The sequence below is a fragment of the Suillus clintonianus genome (assembly GCF_016758775.1).
Source record: "Suillus clintonianus strain FC179 chromosome Unknown DEU56scaffold_18, whole genome shotgun sequence".
NCBI classification, from domain to species: domain Eukaryota; kingdom Fungi; phylum Basidiomycota; class Agaricomycetes; order Boletales; family Suillaceae; genus Suillus; species Suillus clintonianus.
Window position 1 is genome coordinate 293,616 of NW_024539242.1, and position 17,495 is coordinate 311,110.

The window sequence follows — 17,495 nt, forward strand, 5'->3', positions numbered from 1 at the left end:
GACTCAATTGTGAATATGTATAGATCAACTGACATTTGTAAGAAATCAAAGAACACAGAAATGTCTTCGCGCAATTCCATTCTCATGTACTCCAACGATAAAACAAGCCCTATATATTCAAATTGCCTTCTAATACGATCTCCCAAACATGGTCCAACGCTTCGCATCCTGTCCACAGGCAACACATTTCGTTTCACCCTGCTTGATGGGAGACCATCGCTCCTGTTCGAACGGAATGGCAAGTGATTTGGCTCCGGCTGACGGGGCGCGCTCGTCCTGCGGTTCTGCACTGTTCAAAAATATAATGTCAGTTATCGTTGTAAATCCCCGAGGTTCCCAAGAGATCAAAAAAACATAGCTGTCCGGATCAGAGACTGCATAAAACACTCACGCTCTACCGCTTCGCTCCTTGATGTCATCCTCACATGCTTCACGCTCGCACCACGGAATGACGGCTATGCACTTGCTGTCCAGCGTGGGGACAAAGTCCTCCCATCGTGTGACTTCTTTTACGTGAGCATTGTACTCAGCGAGAGCACGCTGGAACATGTCGCTTTGGATAGTCTCAAGCATCGTCGGGATTGTGGTGGCAAGGTCAGCAAGAGCAACGGGGATCTTTGCACCGGTATCGCGGCGCACGGTCAGCGTCTGCTGCTTCGCGAGGTCATTCGGCCCTATCTCCAGACGAAGCGGGACACCCTAATCAGGGAACGGGGCACATGTCAGCAGAGGTGAGCAGTGGCAGCCGATCGTGAACGAACCTTTTGTTCCCAGTCGTTGAATTTATATCCGGGGGTATAGCCCTCTCTAAGATCTGCCTTTGCCCGGATACCCCCATCTATCAGAGATTTTGCGAGGTCGTCGCAGGCATTGTTAATTTTGGCTCTGTCTTCGTCACTCGTCTTTGCTGTGACACCACACGGAACGACGATAGCCTGGATAGATGCGACTCGCGGAGGAAGAACCAAGCCTTGGTTGTCACCGTGTACCATAGTCATCACTCCAATTGTCCGCGTCGACAATCCCCACGAGTTTTGCCATGCAAAGGTTTTGCCTTGGCCGGAGGGATCGTTCGGGTCCTCGACCACGATGTTAAACATTTCCGGACGCGAAAAGTTCTGACCCAAGCAGTGCGAAGTAGCAGCCTGAATACCACGGCCCGAGGAAGGAACAAAGCCTTCGATCGTGGTAGTATAGAGGGCGCCAGCAAACTTCTCCTTCTCGGACTTGATGCCAGGAATGACAGGGACGGCAAGGAGTTCTTCATATACACGGCGGTACAAGTCGAGGATCTCTCGGACCTCCTTGTCGGCCTCAGCCTTGGTAAGGTGGGCAGTATGGCCCTCTTGCCACAGGAACTCGCGAGTACGGAGGAACGGTTCTAGATAAAACTATAAACAATAAACCGGGAGTGTTAAAGCGCAAGGACTCACGCGGATGTTTGAACTCCCAACGAACGACGTTGTTCCATTGGTTCAATTTCAGGGGCAAGTCTCGATGACTCTTGATCCATTTGGCATAGTCTACGAGTAATGAGTCAGATGCCCTCGCTATGACGAGACATGGCCTTACAGGGATACATAACAGTCTCAGATGTCGGACGAATGGCTACCGGCTCCTCCAGATCAGAGCTCCCACTGTCAGATGATTAATATGTGAGTCTATCAGCTCGTTGATGCACTTACGCTCTCGTGACCCATGCGACTTCCGGAGAGAAACCCTCGATGTGATCCTTCTCGCGTTCGAGCACCTTCTGCGACACGAGCATAGGGAAGTACACATTCTGAACGCCCATTGCCTTGATTTTCTTGTTGAACCAGTCTATAATACACCTTAGTATTCGGTACCAGTCGAGAAACTAGATTGCGCACCTTGGATCTCCTCCCAGATACTGTACGACCACGGCCTCAATATATAACACCCACTAACACTGTAGTACTCGAGCATATCTGCTTTTATTAAGACCTAGAACACGCAAGTGAGTCCTAGATCGGAAAAGTCTGATAAAGGAACCTACACTCTGATACCACGTAGAGAAATCAACTTCCTTCTTGACTCCGATGGCAATCTGAACGGCGCCATCGATTTTCGCGACCTCTTTCTCTTTTGCAGCAGGTTTTGAAGGAGCCGCGGCGACGTCAGACTTTAGGGAAGTGAAGTCGATTTCTTGGACTTTCAAGTCGTCGGTCTCGAGTTTTTGGAGGTAAGACAGGATATCCTGTCCGGACAGAAAGATAGTTGCGCTCGAGGACAGTGCGTGCAACGCGAACGTTGATGAGGAGGACGTGATCGACGCATCGATCACAGTGACAACTTTTGGGAACGTCTCGCTGGTCAATGAAAGCAGCGACACTGATGGTCCACGTAGATCAGATTGGTTACGCCGCGTCATAAGGGGGAAAAACGTACAAGAGTTCTTATCGAGCGCGAAAAAATCAGCGAGTAGATCCTCTGATGCCAACCTCAGATCCTTCAAGTTAAGCTTCTTCCCGAGCGCCGATGAGCTTGTCTCGGTCTCGTCGCGGGCAATGACGATGACAGGGACCGGAATTGCAGATTTTGCAGTCTTCGGTTTGTAGACGAGGGTTTTGATCAGCTCGAATGATTTGGGGGCAGATGAGGTCGCAAGTAGCGTTTCTCGCCATGATGCCGGGGAATTTGTTTCAGCATGCGTGATGCTGGCGGACGGAGTGATTGATAGACCAGCAAGAGACTGGGTGATAGATTCCAGAGAGCTCATGGTTGTAGATGTGGAATTTCGAGAAATGGTGGTTAAGGACCTTTTGGCCAATTGAGCGCGGTTTGGGTAGTATGACTCGATAAGATTGGGATCATACGTGATCCGAGTCAGAAGCAAGTCACCTCGGACAGCTTTTATTCTACAGGGAATTCGCTGCACAGAGCGCAAGAGAGCTCGCATGCGAAAATCAAACAAAATTCGCGGAGAGATTTGAAGCGAGAATTCGGCCTCAACGTCAACGCTCGACTACGTAAACTTTTAGTACTTGTATCCTTGACTTCACCCCATCTCCATACTCACAACCTGTCCTCTACCTGCCCTCGCTGTCACATCCGATGCAGTGAAGTATCTTGATGTCCTCACCGCTCTCTGAAATCGTAAGTCCTACGTGCCTTCTCAGTTCACAGTCACTTCTTAATATACTGTCTCTTTCTAGTTTTCACAAAGTGCAGAGAGTCATTTCAGGATGGCCGAAGGCTTGAGAATATATCTTGGAGGCTATGGCACCGTGAACTGGTTCTAGTCATACCTGCCACCTACACCAGACTCTGTATCTCATCCCAATGTATCGTCCAATACCCGCACCCTCGTTTATCCCCATTACCGACCTTGTCAAGGTAGTCTAGCCTTTAGGTATGTCCGAAGATCATTTCCTCTCTCGACATTGCTGATCTCGCGTTCTCCTTGTGTTTCGCACATGTAGGCACACTCCCTTGCCTGCATTCAACATCCACGTATCGACATGTTCCATCCCCTGCATCCACAACGAGCCCTGTTGGTCCTGACCGCCCGCGCATGCCCCAATTTTCATCAGGTGCCCCCGTAGCACCGGCTCTGTCCACTTCCTTCCGCCCCAAAATGTCTTCGTTTGTAGGCCGAATAGTATTAGACTTGTACCAGACAAGGAGAAGGCGCCATCGCCGGATTCGCCTCAACCAACCCACCGCAGAAGTGTTTGAGGGACACACAGATCTGGTGAAGGAATTCGTGTGGAGGATGAGAGTATTAAGTGAGCGCGCGCACTCCAGAAGTCAACCGTCGTGTAATTTGATGGCAACAGAGGGAGGAGAGTACCAGCTCATCACATGGTCCAAGGACAGAACTCTCAGATTACGGCCGGTTAATGCTGAAACTATGGAGGTACGCAACTATCCGCCGTGTACCTTTGCCCCTACATTCAGTGGATCGCATCTTCCTTATCACAGAAAGTCGGCCATACGGCTAGCACTCAAGCGCCTAAATGCCCTCATTTGCAATGCTCACGTTTTTTTACAGACGAGTCTTTCCGTCATCCACCAACAGCATCTGATGCCACCCGTCACTTCTATCAGCACCTATTGGGCCTCGCGGAATTTTGGCTGAAGTGAGAGCGACTGCACTTCTTCCCCCTTGGGTACCAACAACCACACTTACGGGCCTGTTTGCGAGTAGAGGCAAAGATCATAATCTCGTCCTCCAACCACACCACGGATTTGCAGCACGGGCCCGTGGTGCACTGCTTCCCTCTGGACATTCCTGGGTTAGCCACGCTCGATATTCCCGGCATTATGCTAAAGCTGCAGTTTCAACATATCTTTGGGGTGCCCACAATGATGACGATGACATGTGGTTATGCACGTTATGGCAGAGCTGCAAGTATGGATGCGTTTCAGTGGCTTTCAAGTATCAAGGTTGGCGAACGGCGCCAGAAAGTAGGGTAGCCTTCACTAATGTTCGCCTCATTTGTTTCCATGCTGAATAGCACACGCACCATTCCCACATCCAGCTGCAATTTCTGCACGCGCAATGACCGCGAGATGCGCTGGAAAGCCTGATAGCAGTGATAGGCACCAGTGAATGAATGCGTCCATCACAGAGAAAAATAAGCACCTCCTTGTAACATTAACGAGAGGTAGGCTTGAGGCCTGAGGAGGTACCATGAGAGTGTCGAGCCCTTGTGCTTTTGCACAGTACGAGCAATCAATAATTGATCATGAGTACTCACCATAGGAGATGAATGTTGCAATGTCAGCCATATAAGTGCATATCTCATTGGCAGACTGGCGATAGCGTCAAAGCGAATGTAAGTGGTGCATAGATGGGTCACAAGTCAAGGCACCCATCCGGGATCGACGAAGCTACCAACTTCGATGAGTGCGCATGTCAAGTTCTATGGTGCAGAAGGCCTTGCTTGAAGAATGGTGTGACTGGAAGGTGTGAGTCGGCTCTTACTATCATGATGTACTCAAGCAGAATACGAGGCTGCAAGCTATTCAAATACTCAGGGACATTAAAGATTTTAGTGAACAATAACACGAGAGAATACAAAAGCGAGATAACACGAGCGCAAGAGTATCAGGGTAGTGTCTGAAAATTTAGGGTGAAAGAGGATCACAGATAAACAACTTGCGAATATGTAACAGACGAAGAAATACGACGTAGAACTACACACCGATATGAATAAACACCATCCTCTGCTCGAGCGGCACTTTCGTCATCACGGCGTGCGTAGCACGGTTGAGTGCCCAAGCCGCCTTCGTACAATCCATGAAGCTGCCATCCTTCAAATTCTTGACCATATTCTTGTAGAAAGCTTCAACAACATGTTTTGCAACAGCGTCGTCGACCTCCCACAGCGTGCCAACGACGCTCTTGAACCCCGAAAACTGAAGTCCAGCTGCGAGATGAATGACTTCGTCGGGTGTCTCCTTATCGCCGGCGGCGGTATGACACGCCGACAAGAACGCGAACTCAGCATGTGGAATATCTTTCTCCATGATGTCGAGCAACGTGAGAGGTTCATCCTTCATGACGAAATGGGAATTATAAGGCTGGTTGTGGTCCTGCTTGCCGTGACAAGCGAGGTGCACCCATGAGTTCTGTTCCAAAGCATCTAGTGCACCTGCTCGTGTAGCTCCGTGGCCAGATAGAGTGGAACGGTTAGCCGTCGCGGGGACAAGCTTATGGACAAGCTCGAGCTCGCTGTCGACAGCTAAGAGCGCCTTGCCTTTCCCTGCACGTGGTTGACCCTGTCCGATTGCCACGAAGGACGGAGGCACACGATTCTTCATCATATGTCTGGATCTGATCAGCGCCGAAAGTGTCGGCGTGTAAGAGCATATGTAGAGATCCTCCAGGCATGGCTGCTTCCCAGAGCGGTCTGCCTTCATTTGAAAGGGGTGAGCTGCGTGGAGAGGAATGGATGTGAAAGCTGCAGTTGGACACAGCCAGATTCGAGACCCGCGCTGTAATTTGAGGACATGCTCAAGTACGTTGACGATGTGTACCATTATCTCATCCCATACTATCCGCAAGAGGACTATCAGGTCCGTCCTTGATTCCGTTAGGCCCATATGAGATGCTTGCTGTATCGCCCTGGTGAATCGACCTTTGAGATCATCCAGATCTGCGAGAGTGATAGACGATAAGGGAATATGATGGGGTTCTCCTGACGCTGGGACAATAATGGCATTGCATGAGTATTGACTCGCAATGAGAATGATTACTGGACCATGGCGTGCTGCCGCTTGCAACTCTGTATACGACGGCGGGAGCAGGAATCGCGAGAAACCTTGAATATCACGGATTTCAGCCACTGCAGCTTCCCATTGCCTTGCAAGCCTCCTGTATTCGGTTGCTGCCCAATCAGCAGCAGCTCTGTCAGTGCTGCCGGCGGAACCCTGAGCATCAGACAGGCCCTTGCTGAGCTCCGCGAGTCTTTGAGCTAGTTGCGGACTCGCAGACTCCAGGTCTTCCAGCGGAGTTCTGAGTCGAGAGGCCAGTGACCATTGCTGGCCACGACCCTGCTCCAAGAGTTCGACCGCTCGTTGCAGGTCATTGGAACGAACAGCACATGATGCTGCATCTACTGGGAGTGACTGCGCACAGCAGAAAGCGGTTGCAGCCTCGCGCCGTGAGATGATCGATGATCGCGTCATTACGTGGTTGTCGAACAGCTCCAAGCATATTTGGTATGCTTCGAGGGCAGAGTCGTGTTGATGATCTTCAGCATGAATAACCCAGTCCAAGGCAGTTGCAATACGATGCGTAAAGCCTTGAGTAGGGTGCTTCGATGCCAGTCTGCAGTTCTCCACCGCAAGTGATAGATCAGCGGGGTTGTGGTGTACTCGGAAACGAGACAAATAGCCTTCCTGCAGCCACTGATAGCTGTAATACCTACCCGGGTGCAGTAAAGGCAGAGCTACCAATGACTCTTGGCAGAGCCGAATGGCCTCCTCGACATTTTCAATGTTCCCAGTTCGCGTGAAACGAACGCAGAGCGCGTAGCTCAAATTGTAAAGATTTGTAGGGTACGTTGGATCATGAACCTGTTTTAACCGAAGGCATTCGCGATATAGATCAATGGCCTCATCAAGATCCTCGATGACGCGCAAATTATATCTGATTGCGAGCGCGAGGGCAAGGTTGTTAAGCATGGTGTCATGAAATGGATGTCCAGGTGGGGTCAACGCCAGTGCCTCGCGATGGAGGCTGACAGCTCGGTTGATGTCATCAACGTCACCGTAATTCTGGAAACGGGTGTTGAGGGCGCACCCTAGGGAGTCCAGAATGGAATTGCTCCCTCTAAGCCAGATAGGGTTCAGGAGCAGCACTTCTTCATGCATGGAGATAGCCTCGTCGAGGTCATGTGGTTTGCCTTGGTGATCAAAGCGGCACTGGAGTAAGCTTGCCAAGTTATGCAGAGAGGCACTATGATTAGGATGATCCTCTGGGCACAGAGAAATAGCTTCACGACCATGTTGTATGCTCTCTTCTAGATCATCAATGTTGCCGTGTGCGTGAAAGTGTAATTTAAGTGCGATTACCAGATTGGCGAGGGTAATGGGATGGCGTTGATGGCCCAGAGGACCGAGCTCAAGCACGACTCGTCGAAGGTGGATGCCTTCAGCTGATGCATCGTTCGGAAGATTGTTGCATTCGTCGATCACATAATCTACCTCACTGTCTATGCCGGTGCTACGCAGGTAAGTGCCCTGTGGACAGAGGGGCAGTAGCTTGCAGCATAGTTGCACGGATTCTTGGATGGCGACGGTGGTGTCCTCCTTTCTATAGCGCCAGTTCAATGCAAAAATGAGATGATAGACAGATAATGCGTGATCTGGGTGGCTCTGCGGACGCAATGCAAGGGCTTCGCGGAAGAGGGAAGTGGTGGTATCAATGTCTTGAAGATCGTTTTGAATATAACCCCGAAGGCGGGCCCATGCAAGGTTGGTGAGAGCTGCTGCGTGGTCAGGATGGTCGACCGGACACTGGTCCACAACCAATTTAAAATGCTGCACAATATCTTTCAGGTGAGATACTCTCTTCCATCTCTGTGACACGTATTCGGCGAGTCGTGCGTGGCCTGCATCTGTGTCCCGAGCAATCTTGCAGTCGCCGATGGACTACAGTTGGCGTTCAGTCAGAAACAGCTAACAGCAGAGGCCCAGTGTGACTCACATCAAACAATGTACCGTCCCGATTGTTGCAAGAATGTACAAGAGTGGCCTTCAGCGTAAGGGAAGGACGGACACCACGAACGGGTGGGAAGGACAGTTCTACGGGATGTAAGTAGATGTGCATGAATGAGAAGTGAATTACTTACCGAATATCTCACATCCGCGATTGAGTAGCCCATGCCACGATGTTTGACGTTTTCCGACGATTTCACCATTTCCCAGCATTCGGTCGAGCTCAAAGGTTGCTCTAATCTCCACTGATAATTTGGGTGACGCATCTAATGAACTACCAGTACAGAAGATGAGTTCTAGAATCGCGTCCGAAAGCTTCCATGAACTTTACAGGGTCACAGTATCTCCCCACGCTACAGATTCATCGGATGATAAGACTCTGATGGCTGATTTCCAGCGTCTCCTCGAGTCGACATTGATGGATATGAAAATACCAGCGGGAATGCGCCTGGAGGGGACTTTGAGTCTTTTTGCACTGATGACTGTAGATAGAGCGTGAGGATCACAAAACAGATACGAATGTTATATGGAGTGACCTGCCCTCAAGTCTGATAAATTGGCTTGTCAAGCTACCCGGCATGATGGTACGATGAAGCAAACAACGAAGATCGAGGATGGGCTTAGTGGTGATTGGTAGGAGCGGTAGGAGAAGATTGGGGCAGGGATATGGGGACCGTGGATGGAGTTCGACTGAGAGGGAGAGGAGAAGAGGGTTTAGATGATGGCTGCACGTGTATTTCCATGTTGTTGAGCGCCGTTCGACACGATAGGCGCCGGTATATGATTACACTATAAGCGCTGAGACCAAAAGATGACTGACTAGGGCCTGTGCTAGAGAAGTGGACGTAATGTCAAGCTTAGTTAGACACTGATCAGCGAAACCATTTAGCAAATGCATAAGGCGAAAGTAGAATCGATTTTATATTTCCGAAGGTACATATGTGCAACCGTAACCGTCTCATGATCACATGACCTAATACACTCGTTCGCAACCTTTGATACCTTCCAAGACTTCCAAGTTGATAGCTCACTCGTTACTACCTATTCAACCTTTATACACCATATAGCCCTTTGTCGCTCGCACGCCCTGGCAATGTCCGATGTTCACCCAGCCAGCATCGGGTTTCCGAACTAGCTCTAACGTTTTGACACAAACTTTTCCACATCCTTCAACAGCTCATACATTGAAGTGGTCAAACCCTTACATGGCAGCTCATAGGATGGCTTCCTGTTCAGCATAGAAAGTTGCACCACCGCGTTTGACCCGTCGACTCCACTCAGAACGGATACCCAGTGCCGGATGGGAACATCATAGGTCCTACGACTTCGTCGCGTTTTGCCTTCCCGCACAAGAGCTCGATCAGCGTGAATGTGAAGGGGAACGCAGTTCCTATTCAGTGACCGTGAAGAGGCAATAAAGACATGTAGTGAAACCCTGCAACTCACCTGGTCCGCGGCTGGAGATCAAGGTCAACAGGGTCAACAGCTAACGAATCACAATATTGACTCACCTTGTGACGAGCGTCGCCTTGTCTGGGAGGGCATCTGACACGACTACACATTCCTCCTTGTAGTCAAAATCTAGTGCAGTGCGCAACAAAGAAGCTACACCAATGATCCTCGTCAACTTTGCCGCGACTTACGGTCTGGGAACTCGTTCTGAACAGATGGGTGCGACGTGATCGGTTGACCAGGAAGCTTCGCTGTGATCGCGACCTTGGAACCTTGCAAAACAAACATACATTCCATAAATCACGAATACGATCGAAATATGTTATACCTGCGCATATCATGCCAATGATTCGTTTCTCTGGGTGGTTGTAGTAAGAACGAACCAGGTTTTGCACCTCTGTCGATCCTGCCATTGTCACGGCACCACCCATGCCACCAGGGATGATGAGGGCATCGTACTTCTCCTGAAGAAGCAAGATACTATAAGCTTTGCCTTGGACACGCTTCAAAAAGTGGAAAGTACCCACCGGACCGGCATCAAGGGGGTCCAGAGTGACATCAGGAAGGATCTTCACTTGCCTCGAGCAAACTGCAAGCGGAGGACTTGTATCAGAAGATCCGTATGGTGAGAGACCCCTGGGGATAAATGCGGATGTGCATTCTATCCCAGCGCGGACGAGCGTATCGTATGTGATCGTACTAATACCCGAGTGAGTGATCATTAGTGCTTTAATTAGGGGATGATTGTGTCTTACAACTCCATTTCTTCCGTTCCATCTGCGATGAGAATCAAAGCCTTGACCATATTTTGTAGTAAGAGCTGGGCCGTTGTTACAGTATGGTGTGTTCGGAGTCAAGCTTTCAAGCTAAAGCAAGCTTTAGGTGAATATTGATGAAACCCTAAAAAGGAAGGTGCGCTGTAATGACTCGGAAAAAACCGATCTATCATGATCCCCTGAGTGAGCCTGAGCAGTACCATTGAATGCCTCACTCTCTCGTCGTCGCAGAATTTATGCCCCAGCGCTTGGCTCATTTGACATCATGCTATGGGAGAAAAGTAGCCTCTTCTCTCACAACTCGCCCTTTTCTAGCGCTGCGTATCTCGCAATCTGATATTGGGCTCAAGCGGATGGCGGGACGGAGAATTTCTGTTCCCTGTATCACCTCAGAAGCCAAGCGGAGTGAATGAGGAATGCTACTTCTCCCTAGGATCTTTACTGAACGGAGCCAGCAAGATCTTGCACGTTGAACCTCCCTTGCTTCCAGACGGGGATACTCTATGTCCATACATTTCCGAGGCTTCTGGAGCAATTGGACCTCAAGGCCAGGCACCTGCCAGTTCGAACCATGCCTCACCTCCTCCATCTATCTCAAGCTTCTCGCTGCTTAAGCACATGAATCGGTGACATGATCATAGACATTGTTCGTGTTGTCGATGAACTGGTATAGCGATACACTAGGGGTCCCAAGGGCAAGGACTGGCCATTCGGGGTTTCCCTTTCCACGGTTTAGTCAGTACGTGGACTACATCATGTCATACGTCGTCGTCGAACGTTTTGACATTCAATGTTACTAGTACCACGTCAGCGCATTAACGTTGCAACAATGTTCAAAAACCTTGTCAATGGCTTGGTAAGTCTTCTGTTGCTGCATTACAAACCTTTTGTCATTATTGTCGATGTAGGTATCATGCATGTTCTAGTTAGCTTAGGATCGTCATCGTAGCCAGCTGGCTTCCTTGCTGCAGGCTGAGGCCGCTGGCCATTACTGTAGTTTACAGCTGGTATACATCCCCTAGCTATCGTAATGAGTAAACATAGCGAAAGTCCTGTCATCCGGTAGTAGTTAATTTTTGAATCACTTCTTTTGCTAGGCTCTCCTCCATCCCACAACGCTTCGTGAGGACACCAAGAATGTCTGACTTGCTTGGACGCCCCATTAATGTGTCTTTAAACTTTCCCACGAACCTGACAAACCACCCATACCCTCCATTCCAGTCCACCACCGTGTCCTCATGCCGTGTGATCAATTTGCGCACTTCTTCCTTGGATGCGTCGTACTTCTTCCTATATTTCGGGTCCAGATTTGCCGCCGCAGTGATACAAGCATGATCAACACACTTTATTGCATGGCGGTCCAACGATCCCTTGTTTCGTGTATACCAATCGTCCATGTGATCCTCCCCCTCCAGGTGAGTAACGATGAGCGCAACTGGTATCTTCTCCTCGAAGAAAAATTCATAGAATAGCCTGTAGTTGGTGACTAACGTTGATGGTATCCTGCCCCCCTTGATGCAGTACAGCAGCAGGTGGACTCCTCCTCTATCTTTCAGCTCCTTCATCAACTTGTCGGAATTCGTGACAGCGTCGAGAAATCCGCTAGGGTCCATGCGGTTGCCGTCGACCCCGGCAGTAGTATAGATGCGATACAATGCGCCGTTGATGGGAACATCATACGCTCGATAGGACAATAGACAATGTTTGGCGTCTGGAGAGGGTTTAGCAAGCTGGCGCCCTGCTAGGAGGTTGATGATGGAGCTTTTCCCGACGCCAGTCTCTCCAAAAATAACAATGTTCTTCGTTGCACCAGATCTCGTGGATTTCAGTTCTCCTGTACAATCATGCAGGTCCAATTTTTGAATAGATTTCAAGTGATCGTTCATGTATCTAACGGCCTCCGCTGCCCCTGGGCGGGCCTGCGGGTTCCAAACCCAGCATTTTTGAACGAGTTTCCAGTGATCGTCAAGGATGTTGGTGGGACGTGCATGTGCGGCTTTTTTCGATAGCGCGATGCAGATTCGAGCAGAGTTCTTCTCTTTCCATGGTATATCCCCCGAAACAATCTGAGAAGGAAAACTTAGGATAGAGCTGCAGCAAAGACAGAGATCGCACAAATAACATAACAGCACCAAAAGAGTAGATATCACTCTTAAAAGTCGGTCTTTCAGGCTCACCGACGACTCCGATGACTTCAGGCGCACGCCATCGAGGGTTGAACTGGCGGTTCGCAGTGGTCGTGGACGGCTGTAACTCTGAGTCACCTACGACTGTTGCGAGACCGAAATCTGTGAGACGTGGATTCCCCGAGCCGTCTATGAGCACATTCCCCTTAGGCTTTTGGATGAGTGCAACATCCACAAAAACGAGCATACATACGGGGTGAAGGTCTCCGTGAATGACATTCTCCGAGTGCACTGGGTAGACATCATGAACAAGAATAACGACTTGACAAGCATCGACGAACGGTGATTCAAGCCATCAGCGACGCCCATGACCTTATAGAATAAAATCCCTAAATCCCTGGCGAATGTGATTCTTATGAACGAGGGACTCACCAATTCAGCTTTAGCGGAAGCGGTAATTCCACCTCCCTCGATGTACACAGATAATGTCCCAAGGGGCATCCATTGCGAAATGAGGGCCAGCAATGGACTCGGAGACTCGACGTGTGCGTAACCAACTAGCGGCACGATATTTAGGTGTTTTGACAGTCTAAACCACACCTTGAGTTCCCGACGCATTGCCTATATAGATTATCGAGATAAGTGGGATTTGAATCATCTCTAGATGACTGACCTTCTCATGTTTCTTCATGTCTCTCTCAGGATCAATCTTGAACACTTTCACTGCGACCTGATGGATATTGAATAGATGATTGATGGGCTCAGACAAGTTGGTAAGACAAACCTCTACTGTGCCTTCGCTGGTCTTGATGGTGTGCCGATAAACCACGCCAAATGAACCAGATGTACATGGATGTCCAAGCTCAGAAATTTGAGATGTGAAGTCAATAGGGCTATTGCTGCAAAATATGAGGAAGGGTCCAGGGACATTATGGGAGACGACTCAAATGAGTCATGACTCACTTTTCAGGTGCGGGTTCAGTCATGGGTAGGGCTACTTTGCGGCAGGTAATAGGATAGGACGTGAACCTGGTCAGTTTCCAAGCTGATGCAAGCCACTCAGTAGGCAGCCGCCTGGCAACTTGAAGCCATGCTGCAGAACATGCTCCGAGAAGCAAACTTTGTTGATACGGCATCGCCTCGTGGCATGATGGATCCAGGAATCGCGCAATGACAGTATATACTGACTCGGATGATGTAAATGTGTTAGATAAAATGACTGTCTTGCTATATTATGCATGTCGTAGTAAAGTAATATATATGTAGTGTAACAAAGCAACGGGAGACTGAAGACGCGCGCTGCGATGATGTTATGTTTTTTTTTTTTTTTTTTTTTTTTGCATCAGATTGAGTCCTTTGGGGTCGTAGACCCTATGTTGGACATTTTTCGTCATTTGCACCTTTTTCGTATGTATATTAATGATATCCTCTGATGTGGCGTGATTCGGACTCGTACTCCCCGTATCGTCTGGTGGGACAACACAGTAAGCACAAAAGGAAAGCTGCGATGAGAAGGGTCAGTAGATGTAGGTTGAAATATATGGACTCGCGGGGTTTTATCTGTTTGTTTGATGTTTTCGTGGGTTTTCGTGTTGTGTTGGGTGCTTCTACTGATTCTTCTAGGATATCGACAGCGCCGGCGTGCATCAGGAAAACGACAAGTTACTTACTCTGACTTATTGTCAACTTTTCACACACAATAAGGCGAAATAAGCAAAGGCTGAAATAAGTGACCGCCAGGTTGAAAAAGGCCACTCATCGTCTGAATTTTCACTTATTTCGAACTTAGTTTACTTTCATATCACAAATAAAGCAGAAAAAAGGGCATTGTCCATTCAGAAAAGCACGACGCGAAAGCAATTAAGTGGATCACTAAGGGAAGATAAAACAGCGAAAATCAATGGTAGCTTATGCGTGTAGTAGTCGGAGAGCAGTAGAAAATGGTACCAGAGGAGCATATGAACAATGATAGCAGGTTGAGGATGGTGCTGATTCGTGAAGGCCCATGGGGCAGCGGATGGCTCTGTCAAATCCACAAAATCAGCATGGTGAACACGACAAATAAATAAAGCAGAGAACGATGCACAAGAGGGAAAGATTATACATACACAAAAAGGCACGGTCATCATCAGAGCTGTGCGAAATGGCTGCATCCGCAGCGGTGCTTTCGTTCAAAGCTGACCGCGCCATCTCTACTGTAGTTTCAACGAAGTCCTTGCTCTTCTTCTTGATGCTCTTCATGTACCCAGTGTTCGCTTTATGCCAGAGATCACGCGAAAACATATACGGAGCGCTGGTCTCCTTGCCAGTGAGCTTGTTGAGTACTTTGGGCAGCTTGATGACCACCTTGCCGCGAGATGTGGTCGACGCTAAGATATCCTCGACTTTGATATCACCGTCCGAAATTAATGTGACGGCGCGCTCAAGCTATGCGAATTCATCGAGAGGGATCATTGATGATAAGAAAATAGACTTACTGCTGTAGCGCAAAATCCAATAACACCGGCCATCCCTTTCGATGCGAGGTCTTTGGTTTTCAATGCGGGAATATTAGCGTGACCGTCGACGACATTGAGGTGAGCCTTTCCAAGGAGCTGCAGGATGAATACAGAGTGGAATGCACCGTCGGGGTCACGCTTGTCCATATCCTCAAAGATGAAGGCATAATTCTTCAAAAGGAGCCCTGCAAGAACCTCTGGGTCGCAGTCGCTGTTGCTCATCAGAAAATCGTAGATAAGCACAATGGCTGTAGAGCCAAAGTTGCTCCGCCACTCAGAAAGACGTTGAACAGTCTGAGTATGGAGTCGATACAGTGAGAAAATGTTTTTGACATCTGGAGCAAGAAGCACCTACGAGCGAAAAAACGGCACCATTCAGAACAATGGTAAGTTTCAAGTCTGGGTAGATTGCCTGAAAAATGATTTGAATGTGTGTGAGCAGAGTCACATCTGGGATTGTCCAGAGGGATTCTTGGCTGCCAGCCCACAATATCATCGTCGGAAGGAACTTTTTGGCCCAGCGGTTGTCTGCTTGCACTTGTTCAGGGAGGTCGCAGCTTCGGTATTGCGCTCGGGGCTTCAGCTCGTTGTGCGGTGTGTCGACATTGACAGATTTCTGTTCCTTGGGGGCGGGAGCATCACTGATAGATGTCGAAGATGGTTCCACTTTCACCTTTTTAGTTGGCAAAGGTTTGACGTCTGTGGTCATGACCGTTGTCTAATGAAAAACTTGTGTCAGGAAGGACTAGTTAACCAAACGGTTGGATGCTCACCGAAGTCGTAGTGCGGGAAGGCTTCTCTAGCTTCACTTTGGGCTTCTCGGGCTCCGCTTCATGCTTCTGATCGATCTCGTCCGGTAGGTCGATGTCCATTGTATTGTTGACTAGAGGTGCAGTGAGTTTCAGGGTGTTGGCATCAGCAAACAGCGCTGACTCACTTTCGTCGTCCGAAAACTCATCAATTTCACTGCCAGAGATAAGATCGAGGACTTCAGAAGCCTTCCTTTTGAGGACGTTGCTGGTGTCGGCAACCCTGGTCGGACCTAATGGCGACAACTGGGTGAATGGAGCACGGAACTCTGCTGGAATCCCTGACTCGTCATCGGAGTCATCGACTGTGAGAGTAACCGTCATCTTTGAACATTATCAGTGGAAATTTCTGGTGGGAGATCAGTGAACAGTTACCGCTGCAGCTGACCTCCCTTCCTTGGCAGTTATCCCATGCGCAGCCAGGCGTTCTAATTCGTCATCTTCATCCTCATCGTCGGCAAAACCTCCAGTGAGCGCATCCTCAGCTGCACCAATACATTGAGGAGGACATTTAGAAGCATCAGTCAGAGTTGTGCTGTGAGAGGTAATGGAAGAGCCTGTAAGGCGAGAAAAAATTGTTGACGGGGGAGGTGATGCCGAAGTATGAGTTGCGTGACTCGCGTGCTGAGATTTGATGGGCGTCTTGACGCCTGAAGCCCAGTTCTTCACTTTGTTGGTGAGAGCCAATTCAGGCTGTTTCCTGCGGTTCAGAGTTAAATTGAGGAAGAACATGGTTGACTCCGTGAGTAGAAGCATGATGAGTGTGAAGTAGAGACTTACGCATCAAGTACATTGCCTTTCTTATCCACACGTGCTGCCTTATCTCCGCAATCAGCAGTGTTCCGCTTGATTTCATTACGCGCTTGATTGACAGCATCCTTCATCGAAGCTTTGATAACCTTCTTCTTGATCGTACCACTCTTAGTGTGTGAGTCTTGATCGACAGCGTCGTTGTCGATATCCATTGGCACATCAGCCTTCTGAGTGAGTACTCCCAACCCTTGATTGGTTCCGACTTCATCATCACCTCCACCACAGGCTGCTGCAATATCTGGGCTGTCCTTTGCAGCCTTCTTGCCTTTGTAAGGCGTCGGACGAGGGCGGACTCCCTTGACCTTCCTCGTCAGCACATTCGTCTGTTTCGCTTCCATCTCCAGCTCTATACCGGCCACACGCTTAGCACCTGCCTCAGCAGCAGCTGCTTGTGCTGCTACCTTTGCCCGCCTTTTCTTCTCGGGCAGCTGCAACTTCTTCTGTCGTGCGTCGGGGTTTTTTTGCCTGTAAGAGGATGGCACCTGGATGCGCAGTTGCGTTAGACGCACGAGTACGACGAGTCGGAGTGGTAGCGGCACGTTGAGCAGGCATGTTGAGGTGAAAGTTGCACGTAAGAAGCTGCAAGAGAGGTGAACAGGAATTTGCGGGTAGCAGGGAGCAACAAGAGACGGTCTAAGCTAAGTGAAAACTTTTAAGTGCGCTACCCTGATCCCAAACATGGACAACGCATACTGATTACGACCCCAACACTTACTAGGCTGGCAGCTCGGTTTGCTTTCAACCGAAAGTTTGTTTTCTTAACGCTAAGTATAAACTATGTACATACTCCATTTTTTCACGCTCCTCACTGGCTAATATTGTCTAAAGGAA

At 49.2% G+C, this 17,495-nt stretch overlaps 7 protein-coding genes across 7 annotated transcripts; 2 read left to right on the top strand and 5 right to left on the bottom strand.

Annotated features, from left to right (window-relative positions):
- Positions 1-17: 17 nt before the first annotated feature.
- DEU56DRAFT_789386 (uncharacterized protein) lies at positions 18-2,868 on the bottom strand. Its single transcript, XM_041352532.1, has 9 exons — positions 2,410-2,868; positions 2,018-2,352; positions 1,872-1,965; positions 1,686-1,821; positions 1,573-1,637; positions 1,434-1,523; positions 762-1,381; positions 392-699; positions 18-289 (listed from the first exon to the last, which is right to left on the bottom strand). The coding sequence occupies exons 1-9, from the start codon at positions 2,738-2,740 to the stop codon at positions 130-132; spliced, it is 2,139 nt and encodes a 712-aa protein (XP_041211024.1). The 5' UTR covers positions 2,741-2,868; the 3' UTR covers positions 18-129.
- Positions 2,869-3,166: 298 nt separating this feature from the next.
- On the top strand, positions 3,167-3,361 carry DEU56DRAFT_732357 (uncharacterized protein; the record flags this gene model as incomplete). Its single annotated transcript, XM_041348267.1, has 1 exon — positions 3,167-3,361. A coding segment is annotated over one exon (195 nt), but the record flags the coding sequence as incomplete, so codon positions are not given.
- On the top strand, positions 3,223-4,780 carry DEU56DRAFT_197005 (uncharacterized protein). The gene is made up of 7 exons (XM_041345024.1): positions 3,223-3,373; positions 3,444-3,749; positions 3,801-3,880; positions 3,946-4,103; positions 4,172-4,259; positions 4,303-4,410; positions 4,482-4,780. Exons 2-7 carry the CDS (start codon positions 3,536-3,538, stop codon positions 4,527-4,529), a joined length of 696 nt encoding a protein of 231 aa, XP_041211026.1. The 5' UTR covers positions 3,223-3,373; positions 3,444-3,535; the 3' UTR covers positions 4,530-4,780.
- Positions 4,781-5,126: 346 nt separating this feature from the next.
- DEU56DRAFT_197026 (CHAT domain-containing protein) lies at positions 5,127-8,268 on the bottom strand. Its single transcript, XM_041345025.1, has 3 exons — positions 8,180-8,268; positions 8,020-8,124; positions 5,127-7,958 (listed from the first exon to the last, which is right to left on the bottom strand). The coding sequence occupies exons 2-3, from the start codon at positions 8,048-8,050 to the stop codon at positions 5,164-5,166; spliced, it is 2,826 nt and encodes a 941-aa protein (XP_041211027.1). The 5' UTR covers positions 8,051-8,124; positions 8,180-8,268; the 3' UTR covers positions 5,127-5,163.
- Positions 8,269-9,163: 895 nt separating this feature from the next.
- On the bottom strand, positions 9,164-10,505 carry DEU56DRAFT_789410 (class I glutamine amidotransferase-like protein). Its single transcript, XM_041352533.1, has 7 exons — positions 10,398-10,505; positions 10,170-10,341; positions 9,971-10,106; positions 9,834-9,914; positions 9,702-9,771; positions 9,637-9,647; positions 9,164-9,580 (listed from the first exon to the last, which is right to left on the bottom strand). Exons 1-7 carry the CDS (start codon positions 10,445-10,447, stop codon positions 9,468-9,470), a joined length of 633 nt encoding a protein of 210 aa, XP_041211028.1. The 5' UTR covers positions 10,448-10,505; the 3' UTR covers positions 9,164-9,467.
- A 931-nt stretch (positions 10,506-11,436) lies between these two features.
- Positions 11,437-13,768, bottom strand: DEU56DRAFT_789422 (kinase-like domain-containing protein). Its single transcript, XM_041352534.1, has 8 exons — positions 13,508-13,768; positions 13,329-13,443; positions 13,218-13,274; positions 12,977-13,165; positions 12,886-12,916; positions 12,798-12,835; positions 12,534-12,749; positions 11,437-12,484 (listed from the first exon to the last, which is right to left on the bottom strand). Exons 1-8 carry the CDS (start codon positions 13,678-13,680, stop codon positions 11,474-11,476), a joined length of 1,830 nt encoding a protein of 609 aa, XP_041211029.1. The 5' UTR covers positions 13,681-13,768; the 3' UTR covers positions 11,437-11,473.
- A 684-nt stretch (positions 13,769-14,452) lies between these two features.
- Positions 14,453-17,456, bottom strand: DEU56DRAFT_754077 (uncharacterized protein; the record flags this gene model as incomplete). Its single annotated transcript, XM_041349765.1, has 11 exons — positions 14,453-14,567; positions 14,727-14,971; positions 15,022-15,336; positions 15,398-15,760; positions 15,816-15,925; positions 15,980-16,175; positions 16,227-16,551; positions 16,632-17,129; positions 17,174-17,302; positions 17,380-17,399; positions 17,448-17,456. The coding sequence occupies 11 exons, from the start codon at positions 17,454-17,456 to the stop codon at positions 14,453-14,455; spliced, it is 2,325 nt and encodes a 774-aa protein (XP_041211030.1).
- Between the last annotated feature and the right edge of the window lie 39 nt (positions 17,457-17,495).